The sequence below is a fragment of the Sminthopsis crassicaudata genome, chromosome 6, assembly GCF_048593235.1.
Source record: "Sminthopsis crassicaudata isolate SCR6 chromosome 6, ASM4859323v1, whole genome shotgun sequence".
NCBI lineage: Eukaryota > Metazoa > Chordata > Mammalia > Dasyuromorphia > Dasyuridae > Sminthopsis > Sminthopsis crassicaudata.
The window spans coordinates 89,613,162-89,628,699 of record NC_133622.1 but is presented as its reverse complement, the minus strand read 5'-3'; the positions used below and the strand labels follow the sequence as shown (position 1 = coordinate 89,628,699).

The 15,538-nt window shown below is 34.4% G+C and overlaps 1 protein-coding gene across 2 annotated transcripts in view; it reads right to left on the bottom strand.

Annotated features, from left to right (window-relative positions):
• Positions 1 to 15,538, bottom strand: part of GALNTL6 (polypeptide N-acetylgalactosaminyltransferase like 6) — a 1,464,604-nt gene that overhangs the window by 99,260 nt on the left and 1,349,806 nt on the right. The window contains exon 8 of one of the 2 annotated variants that reach the window (XM_074275446.1): positions 1,138 to 1,245. The exons of the other annotated variant lie outside the window; for it this stretch is intronic. Coding sequence (XP_074131547.1) covers positions 1,138 to 1,245 — 108 coding nt within the window. The remainder of the gene's footprint in view (positions 1 to 1,137; positions 1,246 to 15,538) is intronic. 2 annotated transcript variants of the gene reach the window in all.

Genomic DNA, 15,538 nt, shown 5'->3' with positions numbered 1-15,538 from the left:
GGGAATAAAAAAAGGAAGCACTAAAGAACTAAGACTCAGTGAGGCTGTTACCTAGTGATCCTGTCTGGGAGTTGAGACTTCAAGAAAACCTATCTCATCAACTTGATGGTGTCAAAATTGTATTGTGCTTTGCAATTCTCTTGTGTAGTGGAGAGAGGCAGGAGTCTAGGGTGGCTGGTGTTCCTGGTGCCAGACTAGAATGCCCCCAGCTCTTATAAAGTCAGTGTTGTCTTAATTATGCCTGAAAGCAGTCTTTGCTAAGGCAAGAAATATCTCAGGGTTCCAGGAGAGACCCATGGATTGAACTTGTGTTCCCAGGTCTGAATTCAGAGCAAAGCCAGTGAGTAGCAATCTCAGCATCAGATCATGACTTCACTCCTCCCTCCTTAGTTTGAATGACACAAGTTCTTAATCTTTCTTTTCTTCTAAAGGAAATCTGGTATTATCACTTCTGAATAGTAGCAAGAATATTTTACACCAGAATAAAACAGTACACAGCCACAATCACGTAGAAGGACATATGGAAGGCATTTTGGGGAAAATTAGAAGAATGTGAAAATTTTAGGAGGATGGTCACGATTATTGTGATCCCAGCTTTGACATCTAAAATGCTTTTATTATTTGCATACAATTCCTGACTCCAAAAAGCATATGTTTTTGAGGTGAGAAAAATAGCTCAATAAAGGCAGAATCTTTTAAAAATGGAGATAGTGCTAGTCCCTTAAAAAGGAAGGCAGTCTAAGAATTATGACACTGGAAAAAAAAAAGAAGTTCAATTTCCAAGGCAATAGGAGAAGGCTTGTTTTTATGTCCTACTGGCTTTCTAAAGAAAACTTTTTTCTGGTTCCCAATCCCAACTTTCTGTCTATTCTGTCTATCATTCTTTAGGGTCTTTAATTTACTAAAATGTTTGTGATAATTAAGATATCATCTGATCAAACTGCCAGTGATTAGGGATTCCTAAATGCTAAAAAGTCTTAATAGTCAAAAGAATATCAAACAGATAAAAGGGTTGATATTTTTAGTGGGCCATAAGGACAGCTACATTTCTACTTATATTACACATGTAGGTGGCTGCCTGCTTTCAAGGACAGCCCTAATTTCAATTTAAAACTGTTCTGGAACCCAGTTACTCACTCTTGCCAAGCTGGTCCCAGATGGAACTTTATAAGGGACGTACTTCCTGTAGATATGACCAACTCTAGAACATGGAACGTCAAACATTCCTCCTCCACACATCCAAACCTAAGGTGGGGAAAACAAAACAAAAAACACCCAAAAGATAACAATGAATTTCAGAAGGGAAGATGGCCAATAAGAAATAGGATTTATGAAAAATCCAAAAGCATTCTGTCTCTACAACTACAAGCCTTTGGTGATATATGATTACTTAGAAAAAGGAAAGAGGGTTTTATATTAGATTCTATAAATACTGAAAAAGAAATATCAGTAGAGGATTTAAATTGCTAATACAACAAATTACAAGATACTCTCTAAATCCCCCCATATATTTGTTTTGATGTAATTTAAAATAATTATAATAATAGCTATTGTTTGTCTTATCCTTGCACATAAATAATATATAAGCATCACTTCAAACTTTGAGATTATCTAAATTCTTTTGTGATGCTGCAATCTGTTATAGTGGATACTCTGAAACTTCAAAAGTTATGTTTCTATTATGCTTTAGTGTTAGAAAGTATTTTTCTATATTCATGTTTTCATTTTCTTATCATGACAGCCCTGTGAGATGCAAAATACAAATATTGCTATTTCATTAAAAGATTTGCCCAGGTCAAAAGCAATACTCTTTTCCCTAACTATGCTACTGAACAATTTGCTGGGACTTACTAGTTTTTTGGTTATGCAGATGTTTTTGTTTTAATGGTATTTAATGTAACACATTTCAAAGTAATAGCATCAGAATTATAATTGTCCACTCAATTATATGTGAAAACAGAGAAATTCTAGGATAGTTGAAATAAGTTGTACAAATGAGCACATTAAAACTTAATATACTATCTTCAGAAATAATCGATTTCTCAGTAAATAAGCCACTTTGGGGCATTAAAATATATCTTCCCTTAATCTGACATTAATTTACTTGTTTCTATGTCTCTATTATTATCTCAATCTGTAACTTCCTTCAGCGTCTGGGCTTTTCTTGCTCTAAGAATGCCCTCTACAAGCCACCCCACCTCAACCCAATGGTGACTTCCTCCTAAAACTTCCATTCTGTGACAGGGTCCAAACTGCTATGCCTTCTTTATTCTTTTCTTGGCTCTGGTTGTGACATTCCGGGCTTCAAAATTATTTCTCTCTTCCCTCTCCTTTCAGCTAGCTCCCTTGTATGTATTATCTTTCCCCATTAGAAATTAAGCTCTTTGAGGGTAGAGAACATCTTTCATTTTGTTTATATTTGTACAAGTGCTTGACACAGTAAATGTTTAACAAATGCTTATTTCCTCTTTCCCTCCCTCTTTCCCTCTTTCCTTCCTTCCTTCTTTTCTCCCTTCCTTCCTTCTTTTCTCCCTTCCTTCCTTTTCCCTTCCTCTTTCTTTCCCTTCCTCCCTCCCTCCTTCTTTTCTTCTCTTCTTCCTTCCTTCCTTTGCCATTCATAAATGGCAAGATAAAAAATTGCAACTCTTCTTTAGATACTGCTACAATTGGAATGATGGGATTGAGGTGATAAAAAAAAAACATCCTCCTATAGAATCATTAATATCTCTGCAGCATTTTGAAGGCCTAGAACAATGGTTGTAGTCTTGACCCTTTCTCCAGTATTTAATGGATTCCAATCTGGTTCTGATATGAGTCCACCTGACCTAAAGCTGACCACTCCCTTACTAAAAAAATCTTCTATGACTCTCCATTTCTCCCTGAATTAATTTTAAATTCCTTAGTCTGACATTTTATGTTCTTTAGGTTTTGATCCTAACCCACCTTTGATTTTTCATCTCTGACTATTACACTACACAGACTAAACATTCCAGCCAAACCCACTAATTCCCTGATGTCTCATGTTTTTTTCTGACATGTCACCTTTACTTTTGCTATTGCTTTAGTTTAGACTACTTTCCCTGCTTTTATCTGTCATCACCATCTTTCTAGTTCATCATCTTTCTAATTTCAATGGCAGTTTAACTCGCCACTCTTTCAAACACCATTTATCAACCACTTGCCAAAGCCTGTCTTTCCACCTGCACAATAGCTCTCATGTTTGTCACCTTTCCCCTATCTGTATAGCCACTCCTCTAAGTGGGGCTCTTACCACTATTGCAATAATCTTTTAATTGGTTTTCTTGCCTCAAGTCTCACCCTACTTTTGTCCATCTTCCACATAGCCACCCAACTTATTATTTTAAAGTGTAGATCTGACCATAGCAGTCTTTTACTCAATTGGCTCCAGTGTTTCCATGTTACCTTTGAGAGCAGTTAGGCTCTGTCATATAAAGCCCTTCACAATCTGTCCCAACCTACTTTTCCTTCCTTATTATAAACCATTCCTTTTCATGTATTATTGTGGTATTCTTATCATTCTTATAAATTTCAATTTTTCCTCTCTTTGTCTTCATACTACTAGTTCATACTTGTAATGTACCCTTTTCCTCCCATCTCTGAGAATTTCCAGTTTTTTTCAATACTTACCTACAGTGGCACTTTCTACATCCTTCTAGGTGTTAACATTCACAATCTGTTTGTCACCTTATTTCTATTTTGTATCTATTTTAATATGAACCTCATATTCCTAACACCCAGCACATTGTCTGGCACACAGAAGGCATTAAATGCTTACTTATTGAATGACTGAAATTTTATCCTTTCTTCAAGAGCTAGCCTGAATACTATTTCCTTCTCAAATCCATAATAATAGCATTTCATATTTCTATAGCAATTTAAGATTTATAAATTTATTTCTTTATAATAATTGATATTCTAGACCCCTCAATTGGCAGATTAGTAAACTGAGGCTCAAAGATTGAGTCATTTGCCCAAGTCGCACAGCTAAAGTATATTATTGATGAGTTAAAATCCCAATTTTTTGCTCTTTGCAATATGCCATACTTTCTTTCATATCTTTTTAAATGTTCTTTCTTCTTTCTTTAAATCCTCTAAATCTTTGAAGCAGTTTTTTGATAATGATTTATCATCTTAATATTAAATATTATTTAAATGTAATCTTAAACATCAATGTAACCATTAATCTGTCTTCACAACTACTTACAGATAAATGAATTTTAATGCATAAAATGTAATCAGTCATTTCTTCCTTTTAAGTCTCCATCTCTGCTTGTCCATTCATTTTCATCACTTTTCTTTTCATATGGGCTTAATTAGTGTGCATTCTTCATCTTTTTAAAATTTCTTCATTATTTTACAATGTCCTCATACTTACTGATATTAATTGCATTACATAGTACAGTAACACATCAAAATTTAGATAAGCAATTCCCAACTGGTGTATATTTAGATATCTTTGAGGATTTTTTTTTCAATTAGAAATAATTCCTTTTTTTGTGGAAGGATAATCTTTCCTCCTTCTATTTGAGAATAATTTTATGATATTTTTAAATCATGGAATTATATTTTATTCATTCTTGCCTTTATGATAATTATCATATTTTTGGATAAATTAAATAATCCCACTTCTGCTAGATTGTAAACTCCGTGAGGGTATAAAGATTACATAAATTCAACTCTAGGGACCCCTTGGAATGTCTAGCACAGGGGTTTAATAGTCATACATTTATTCTCCCATACCTTTTAATAACACTGACTTATTTGTTCTTCCTTTTACACTCACTCCAGCTCTGGTATCTTTGCTTTTCCTCTTGCTGTTCCCAATGCATGGTGATGTTCCTAGCTTCTATCTCTTAGCTTCCTTTACTTCTTTCAAACAGATCAAATCCCTCCTTCTGCAGAAGGCCTTTCTAGGTAACCATAGTTACTAGTGTTTTTCCCACTGTGATTATATTCCATATAATATTTAGATTCATATATTTTCCTAATTATTTATATGAAGCCTTCCTCATTACAATGTAAACGTGGATTTTCTTTATATTTGTACCTCTTAGCATAGTGCTTACCTCAAAGTAAAGGATTAATAAATTTTCATTGACTTGACTTTAATTTGCTCATTAATTATTTATTGAAGTTGGAGTTAGTTGTTAAGTATGACATCTGGAACAGAGACTGAGCAATCTGAATTTGTAAGAATCATTCAGGACATTTGCCACAAATCATCATTCTCCAGGTTCTGTAAGTAACCTACTTGAGAATTACCACAGAACCCACTTGCCATAGTTAGTTAGTTAGTTCTATGAATGTGTATAGGCATTTCCAGATAAATACATAGAATACAGAGGTGAGAGATTAGGTTGACTGCTTAAAAAAATTAAATTGAAACAGGCTATTAAAGATAATTTTGAAAAAATTCTAAATCTATAATTCAAACAGAAATGGTTTGAAAGCCATTTGCATGACAAATAGACTTGAACATCCATGAGTCGACCAAATGTATCTGGGGAGATAATTTATAGGTTTGGCAAAATTGCTTATAAGCCTAGTGCTTAATCTGGCTAAGACCATTAATTATTAAGTGTATCGTTTTCTTCATAAGGAGTTGTTTTTGAAAATATCTGGGCCAACAACAAAAAGGGTGGAGAGCTTGTTTGAATCAATTCCAATGTCATCAGTTTGCAATTCACTGAAAGCATCCAGTATGCTAAATACAACAAAAAAGTGACACCCGTTTCTGAATTAATCCAGGCTCATAAATGTTTCATTCCTTCATGGTACTAGATTTTTATTATTCAATGTATATACAAGAAGGTTTGAGATCTGACATCCCACATAAAGTAACAGATGCTATTTCTTTGTCAGGAGAAATCTCAATGGAGTTCAGTAGGATTGTTTTTGGCACTGCTGGGCTGTGGGGTGAATCTCTCCATACCATATTCTAGCACCTCAGAATTATGCCTTTTCATAGCTTTTGAAAAAGATAATACAAATAACCCATAGTCATGTGGCAAACGACAGCATGGAGGATCTCAGAAAGTGGTGGACATAGTAGTATTATTTTTATTTTCTCTGGAAAGTAATCTTAAACACCTCTAAAAGCCCTTTAAGTTAAAAGAAAATCATTTGACCTTCCCCTTTTCTCAAAGCCATCCTATTCTCAGGTATCATTCAGAAATTTGAGGCTGACATATCTGGAGAAATATTCCCAAGTCAACTTTTGGGCTAGAAAACTTTCATAAGATTCACATAGACCTGTCTCATTCTCTGAGCTGCTTATAAGAGTTCTGAAAAACCTCCCTTGAGTTTTAGAGCACTAACCTTAGACCCATCGATGAGGGGGTTGCTTACTTAGGATACCTCCTGGTTCAAACCTATCTAACACATAGCCATTAATCTATCCTGAGCAAAAGAGAAATTACTGGTGGATATCCAATTTTTATAGTAGTTCAGAAGAGAAAATAAAATGGAAAGAGGATCTTCAAACTGAATTCCCATATGTCAAATGATTAAACAATATTTATAAGTTTCAAGATATGGAATGGCTAGCTTTATCATCATGGAACTCATAGACAGGATCAATAGAGGTCATGAAGTTTGCTAACTGCCTGAACACATGTAGCTGATTCAATGCCTACATGTTAAAGTTGTGCTTTTCCTAGCTTATGTGAGAGCTGGCTTCAGTTATTTCCCTTATTCCTTCCCTTTCCAATTATGTGAGGCTAAAGAAGCAGTAGCAAGTGGTTATTACATTTATTAGACCTGCCAATATAGATTTTGGACTTCTGATACTACTTTTAGGGACCAAAATAGGAGGGCAATAAGGAATTCCTATGCTATCTTTGAGATTCACGAGTGCAGACTTGAGACCAACAGTGTTTAAAATAGCAGGGATAGTTATTTGAATCTAACAAGTATTTGCCAAACAAGATAATATTTGTTAAAAGTACTTAGCACAGTGCCTGACATATAGTTGCTGAGTTGTATGCCTCTATATGATCCCGTTTGGAATTTTCTTGGCAAAGATACTAAAATAGTTTGCCATTTCCTTCTCCAGCTCATTTTATAGATGAGGAAACTGAGGTAAATAGAATTAAATGACTTATCATGGGTCACACAGCTAGTTAGTGTCTAAGGACAGATTTGAAATCTGGAAGATTAGACTACCTAGTTCCAGGTTCAGCAGTTTTTCCACCGCAAGTGCTATATAAATACTGATTAACTTCCCTTTACCTTATTATGCACCTACTATGTATACAGTACTTTGGAAGGTGTTGGGGGAAATACACAGTTTATAAGATACAACTTGTCTTTATGAAGTTTACATTCTAGTATGGTGGTATGCAATTTTTTTTCCCCATAGCATACTACTATTTTTTGACAAAAAAATCTTTTTGTTGGGAAGAACACGATCAGCTCTTTCCCTAGCTATCTGTCTCTTTGGACATCATTTATATTTCCCTCTTGCATAGTTTGTAGTTGGCAAGGAGTTGACAACATTATTGGGAGATTGAGATATGCATATTAGACTGCAAGTATGATATAATTTATTAGACTTCTGAATAGTATACCTTTTGAGAACTATTACTGACTTAGTTATCATAGCACTCAACCTCCCTTATAAAGGTGAGGAAAGCTTGTATAACCATACTCCTCCCATCTCTCTATCTGAAAGAGAGCTCCAGATCCAGATCTGGTAGATCTTTAGTAAATACCTGAGTGAACACGACCATCTAAGTCTTGTGTCCATCTGGTTTTGAAGACTATTTGGAGAAGGTCATACAAAAGATTTAAAGTTAAGTAAATGCTCAGCAGGGTAAAATACACACACACACACACACACACAAAACTCTTAGCAATCTGGTAAAGGTTAAAAGTCCCTTTTCAAAATCATGATTTTAAGTATTTGAAATAAAATACATAAGATTATAGACTATATTTATCCAGATGATAAAAAGAAAATAAAACACATTTCTGAATCCCAGGTGAAAAACTTTTTTTGTACTGTCATAAATAAATTCATGGAATAGTAGGTTGGTCGTTGTCCTTTATTTTCGAAGAGTACAAAATATTGTATTAGAGTCAAATTATGGTATGCCTGATGAGTTTGGAATGCTCTATCACAGATCAGACACAAATAATCCTGTAAATATTTGGGATCCCGTAAATTTGCGTACCTTGCTTTTCTTTTGCAGTACTTCAATTCTGCTTCACTCATAGAACACAGCACCTTCTTCGATGCAGGTATGCCATGCCAGACTGTCCTATGCCCAACATCTCCCATGCCTTGCAATCATTTCCAAAGTTCTTCAGAGAGCTTTTGAGAGTGTCCTTGTATGACTTCTTGTGAGCATTTGGCTTTGTGTGAGTTCTCCTTAGAATAGTCTCTTAGGCAAGTCTATGAATATTATTTATGGACCAAAGATATATGGTGCATCCGAAATACTTTGTGTTGATGGGACCACATTGATTAGTGATATGGACAGATGGGATGTACGTTACCATAGCATTCTCAACAGACCATCATTAATCAATGCTGAAATCATTTACCATTTACCTCAGGCTGTAGTCAATCTCTCTCTCTAGCCAAGTTTTCAACTGAAGAAAAGGACTTCATAACAGTCATCTTAAGGACATAGATTTTACATGGTATGCATTTTCATCATGTGATTATTTATTCAACATAACCCTCTCTGGCTTCCTGTCTTGTGTGGTCCTTGTCCGTGTCTTCCTGTAGGTGGTCCATGAAACAGTTATTAGGTATACTTGGAATTTTCCTTTCAGTTTTTTTTTTTTTTTGGCATAAATAACATATCAATGGAGCACATGGATTGTCCTTCAGGTATACCTTGCTCTCACTTTATGACCCAATCATCTCTTTTCATGTCTTTGATGGCATCCTTAATGTTTCTTCACCTGCACAGTCTGTAGTTAGCAAAATAAAGTCAGCCTCTTCATGTCCTCTTATATTATTTCACTGCCCTTTAGGTAACCCCCAACTTTAAAAAAGTGCCATTTCTAGAGTTGATGGCATTTCAGAGTTCTCAGTCATTGGAGATAGAGGATATATAAGGCTGGTCTTGGAGTTAGGGGAAGCTGAGTTTAAATCTTACAAATGCCACATTCTAGCTATGTGATGCTGGACAAGTCCAGTGTTTAACAGTGCCTGCACATAGTAGGTACTTTATAAATGCTTGATTTCTTAACCTCTCTGGCTCTCTAGAAGTTACTGGCAAGTTATAGATTTGTCTTAATGGAAGAAGCCACCATACTGATGAAATCACAGATAGGAACCTTAACTGTAATCCCAACTTTTCAGGTAAAAACACATGTGAATAAATAATTTCAATAAATTGAAAATAATTTCAATACTTTTCTAAAGAAATTTTTCTTTGATATTTTAAAGAGAGAAAGCATTTCTTAATAACTCATTATAATATCTAGAAATTCTCACTGCAAGGAAATTTTTCCTTATAGCTAACTCAAATCATGTCCCCTGAAATTTAATTTTCAAATTCTTTTGTAACAGATATTCATCTTTTGAGTAAAGAACCGTTCATATTCTTCAGGAAAATATATTTGAATGGGGCTTCTTTTCTTTAGGTTAAGCAATCAAGTATTCCTTAAACCTTCCCATGTCTTAAGCTGTGAACTGGATCTGGTCCTTTAGGAAGCATCAGACCAATACAGCATGTGGTTCTGTTTCCTTTATGTATACATGCAACAACTAAATAAAGGGCTGTGTTGTTACAATGCCAGTTTGTGGCCAGTTTGTAACATCTCATGATTGAACATAACCAATGTTTTCTACATCTCTCTTATCACATTAATACGGCCTTTGCCTTGGCTTTCCTGTCACAAGGATTTCCTCAATCTCCTGGCTTGTCAGTGACCATACTTTTTCAGTAGAAACAACCAAATCCTGGCATAGGAGGATGGGAATGTTTGGTTTATTGGGTGAAAACATGGGTCTCCAGAAGAGTACACCTATTGTCAAATACTGTGTATATTCTGAAAGATTATGTTCATATTTTTGACACACATTTCCTGACAGTACCATATGTTGATCTTCTGAAAGGAGAGTTGACTACAGTGTTGACATATTTTAAAATATATTTCTTGATGAAATTTTAAACTTTACCAAAAAATAGCTTTCCCATTGCATAACAGATATTTGCATAACATTAAAACTGATATATAAGCACACACATATGTATATATATATATATATATATACACACACACATACATATGTATATATGTTCTCTCTATATATGTTATATACAGTGTGTGTCCTATTTAAGTGTGTGTTCTCTCTCTATGTGTTCTATATATGTGTGTGTTCTTTTTATATGTATTCTATATATGTATGTTCTCTCTATGTGTTTTATATATATATATATATATACACACACAGGTTCTCTCTCTCTCTCTATATATATATATGTTCTCTCTATATGATATTCTCTCTATATATGTTTATATATGATGTTCTTTCTATACATGTTCTCTCTCTATACACACACATATGTTCTATTTTTAGGTTATATCAATTTATAAATATATATTTCTCCTACAGATATATCAATAGATATCTATATCTATATATAGAGATATGTATATACATACACATACATATCCTATATCTCTCTCATTACAGAGAGTCACTGCTTATGAGAATAAAAAGAGAGAGAAGCATTATTTTAACAAAACTGATCAATATAGAAACTGAGCGACAATATATGTAGAATTCTATACCCACAGTCTCTCATGCTTATGAAGGATTATAGAATTATAGATTTAAATCTGAAGGGGGAATCTTAAAAGTATAATACAACTTTTATTTTACATTTGAAACTTTGCTGAAGAACACACATAAAATAAATAGAAAATATATAATTTAATCTTAGATCCTCTGACTCCTGATTGCTAACATAACCTGATGGCCAGTATTGGTATGTTGTGGCTCATGGAATCATGAAGAGTTCAACAGGACAGAATCTCTGAACATCTATAACAATCTTTGGCTCTTTATACAATACCCTTTCCTAGATCTATGATGGTGGCAGCAGCAACATCTGCTAGTTTTTTTTTTTTAATAATAGTTTTACAAATATTATCTCATTTTCTTCTCTTGAGAACCCTGGGAGGTAAGAGTTACAATCACCCCCATTTTATAGATGAGGAAACTGAGACTGAGAAAGGTTAAATGTTAAAACTAGTAAGGGCCTGCATCTAAATTTGAATTCTGATCTTCCTGATCCCAAGTCCAGCACTTTCTCCACTATATAATCTAGCAGCCTCTTCTAAAAAGTTTATTCTCACATCAAGCTTATCTAGGACTATTATTTTATACAATAATGAGTAGGGCTATTTAATAAGCCAGTTTATACTCAAAATAAGTAAAATTGTATGCTTGTCTGGGGTGCATTTTTTTTTCTGCAGTCTATGTCTCATCATCAGCTGTAGGCCAGAATATAAATATATGGAATGGTAAGCTGAATCAAATCACAGTAATCATTTTGACTGTAAAATGAGCTTCAGTAAGAGATAGTTGTCAGCATGATAACCAAACTGTTCCATAAAATTTAAGATAAATAATTATAATGCAAGCCAGTGGTCATAATTCCCATAAATTATTGTTGGAAACATTCAGTGCCCAACCAATAATTAATAATTGTTGGCTTGGTGAGTCATCTAAGATGAATTTTGAATGAGTAAAATGTCTGATAAAAAGTAATTTTCTCTTAGCCCTAAGAATGGTAATTGATATGAAAAACATGCACATTCCAATTTTTAATACACTGATCAATTGAGTCCCTAAAACAAAGAAGTGGCAAATATTTAAAAATACATTACCATAAATTTAAATAAGTAAATAAAATCTAGAGGTAGAAAAATCTTGATCTAATGGAATAATAATTTTGTTAGATTAAGGACAGAAAAATTATTATTATTATTATTATTATTATTATTATTATTTTTTTTTTTTGCTGAGGCAATTTGGATTAAGTGACTTGAACTTAGGTCCTCCTGTCTTCAGGGCTGGTGCTCTACCCACTGCACCACCTAGCTGACCCCTAGAAAAATTCTTAATGATGGAAAGCTATATACTTTTTAGCACTCATCTATTTGGGAATCAATTCAATTAAAGTTAAAAGGGCAATATGGTACAATTGAGAAAGTCTTGGGTCAGAGAACTTAGATTCAAAAACCAAACTCAGATCCTTATCACATGTGTGATCTTGGTCAAATCACTTTATAATCTTAATCCTCAGTTTCCTCAATTGTAGTATTAAGGATCTAGACTAGAAGTCTCTCAAATTCCTTTCGACTCTATTGTCCTATTCGTGTTTACTTTAATCTGAAAGAATCTGAAAGAAATTCATAGATATCAGGATAGTATCAAATCAGTAGGGCTGTACTAAGTGATCTCCTGGTTTGGAGATGATTTGTATGTCACTGGGGCAATTTTGAAATGAAGGGGAACCACAATGATCTAATGGAATAGGAATCAAAAGACAACTTAAATTCCTAGTTTCTCTAGGCTCTGTGACTTTGGCCTTTATCAATGGCATAGGGATAATGAGGGCTATTTCAGATGTGCATAAGCAAAGGTAGTTTCTACCAAAGCAAAAAGGCATCAGGCATAGGTCCAGATGGACTCTATGTTCAACACTTAGGCACTAATCTAGTTCTGCTTGAAGAGTTTTTATATCAGGTTGTCCATAAAGTGATGGAATGTGGGAAGGTCACTTAGTATTATTGGTTTTTCCTGGGTGATTTTCCTTGGAATGTGTTACAAGATGCCTATGTCTATTGACTATATGCTTCTTCATTGCCTTTTGGGTGAATTCCATCTTCAGTTCTTCAGTGACATTCTTGTGTGACTTGAGAGAGCCCCGTCATACAGGCTCTTTTTCCAGTAGGTTTTCTATGGAAGCTGTCCAGCACAGGTGGAAGATGATAAGAGATTCCATATGCTCTTCTTGGCTGATGACATTGTGTTAACTCTATTTAGTTCCAGATCCTTGCTGAGCCCCTGTGAAATTTCCATATTAAAAAAAAAAAAACAACCATAACACTTATTTTTCTTTGCCTACTTTTGAGAACATGTGAGGTTTGAATGTCTTGAATATAGTGGATATCTAATATATTTTGGATTAAAATATAATAGTAAAGTTACACTCAAATCTCATTGCCAGGAATGCAAATCTATCATGAAAAGTTCTAAAGTTCAATTCAACTCAATAAACATTTATAAAGCACCTACTATGTATCAGGTACTATACTAAACACTGAGGATAAAGAAAGAGGCAAAAAACAGTCCTTGTCTTTGGAGAATTTACACAGTAATGAGAGACAACATTCAAACAAATATATACAAAATAAGCTATATATAGGATAAATAGAAAATAAGGAGAGTCCCTTCACACTTCTAGATTTCCATTTTTTATCTGTAAAATGAGAAGATTGGCCTCTAACTCTGAGCCTTCTTCTAGTTTTAAATTCTGGGACTTTAAACTCTTCAAAGTTGGTTACTCTTCTTCTTCTTCTGGCATGTTGGAAGAGTGAGAAGATAATGGTGATGACATTTCCACAGAGGAAATGCATATATATGACTTCTTATGTTAAAGCCCCTTGAATAGGTCCCCAAGAAAACTTGATTTGTACTAGGTTTTTAATCATGTTACAAGGAAAACTGTGATGGGAAAAAAGATGGTAGTTCATAACAATAATACAATTATAGGTTGGATCAGATGATTTTCAAATGGTTGATGGATATCTCAACTTGGATGTCCCCAAGGCATCTCAAACTTCATATGTCCTGAAGTGAACTTGATATTTTCCTCTTAAATCCACCCCTCTTGTCTTTCTAATTTTTTTTCTTTTTCCTATTTTTTTCCATTTTCTTTCACAATCAAAGAATCATCCTTAATTCTCCACTCTTATTCACTTCCTATACCTAATCTGTTTCGAAGTCTTATTAATTCCACCCTCTCAACATTTGTTCAATCTGCATCCACAGGACAACCATTGTAGTTCAGGTTTTCCGCATTTCTTATCTGAACTATTGTAATAGACACCCGATTGGCCTCCCTGCATGCAACATTTCCCCTGCTTCAGTACCTTTTTTTTTTTTTTTTTGCTGAAGCAATTGGGGTTAAGTGATTTGCCCAGGGTCACACAGCCAAGAAATGTTAAGTGTCTGAGACCGGATCTGAACTCAGGTCTTCCTGACTTCAGGGCTGGTGCTTTATCTACTACACCAAATAGCTGCCCTAACACCAACTAGCTGGTCCTCTTCAGTATGTGAGTAGGTATAATAAAGGCTTTTAAGATTACACGTGGGCTGTTCTTGACTGTGCTACCTATTATTAAACTATAGATTCAAGAAATTGTGGCCAGAGACCTTTGAAGGCCTCAGAGGAGGCGAGCTGGGTAGAGTTGACACTGCAAAGGTCAGTGGTCAAAGGTACTCTGTTGGGCCAAGGACAGACTAGTAATTGTAACTGCCAGGAGGGCATGTTACAAATGGCACATCTTGCACACAATTGCCAAACCAATATTTCTAAAGCAAAAGTCTCATTGCGTTATTCCTCTACTCAAAATTCCAGTGGCTTCTTATTGCTTTTGGAACAATTACAAACTCCTTAGAATGACATTTAAATCTTTTTTATAATTTAGTTCCAGTCAACCTTTTCTACACAAATTGTGAATTGCCCTCTTGTTCCTAGTTTATATTCCAGATAAATGAGTCTATTTGTTACTCCTCTTTATATAACATTCTATTTTCTGTTTCCATATCTTTATTGACATACACTCTCCTCCTTACTTATCAGACTTATTGTCTACTTTGTGCCAGACATTGTGCTAAGTAAGTTTTGCCTCTTTGAACTGCTAACTTCCTCCAAGGCTTAGATATAACTTCCTTCAAGAAGTTTTAAAAAATATTTCCTTAGTTTTTAGTTTCTTCTCCTTAGTCTGCTTCTTCTGAAGTCACTGTTATTTATTTTATATACTGTGTATACTTTACTTTAAGGTTACTTTAAGATTTCTTACATATGTTACCATTATCTCAGACAGAACAAAGCACAGCAAGCATTTCAAAGGAGGATCTCTGATCCCATTTCAAAAATGGACTTTGAGGATGTTTGAATTTTTCTTACTAACAAATTACTTGGACATTTGAAATGAGGGAGGGAGGAGATTTTAGAGAAAAACAAAACAAAACACTTCCCCAATGTAGCAAACAATTCTAAGATTACATAAAGAATGATTATAATAGTTTCCAACTTAAAGACCCCTAACATAGCACCAAATACCATATGCTGATTTTTTTTTCCACTCACCGAATATCAATAAAAAAGTAAAATAAAATAAAAAAGAGAATTAGGAAAAATGCCACCATACCTGGAGGCAGCAACAACTGGAAGAAGATCACATTGGCACTTCAGTTTATATCTAATAGACATAAAATGCAACTTGAAAATGCCGGGTTGCACCTGAGGTACTTTTT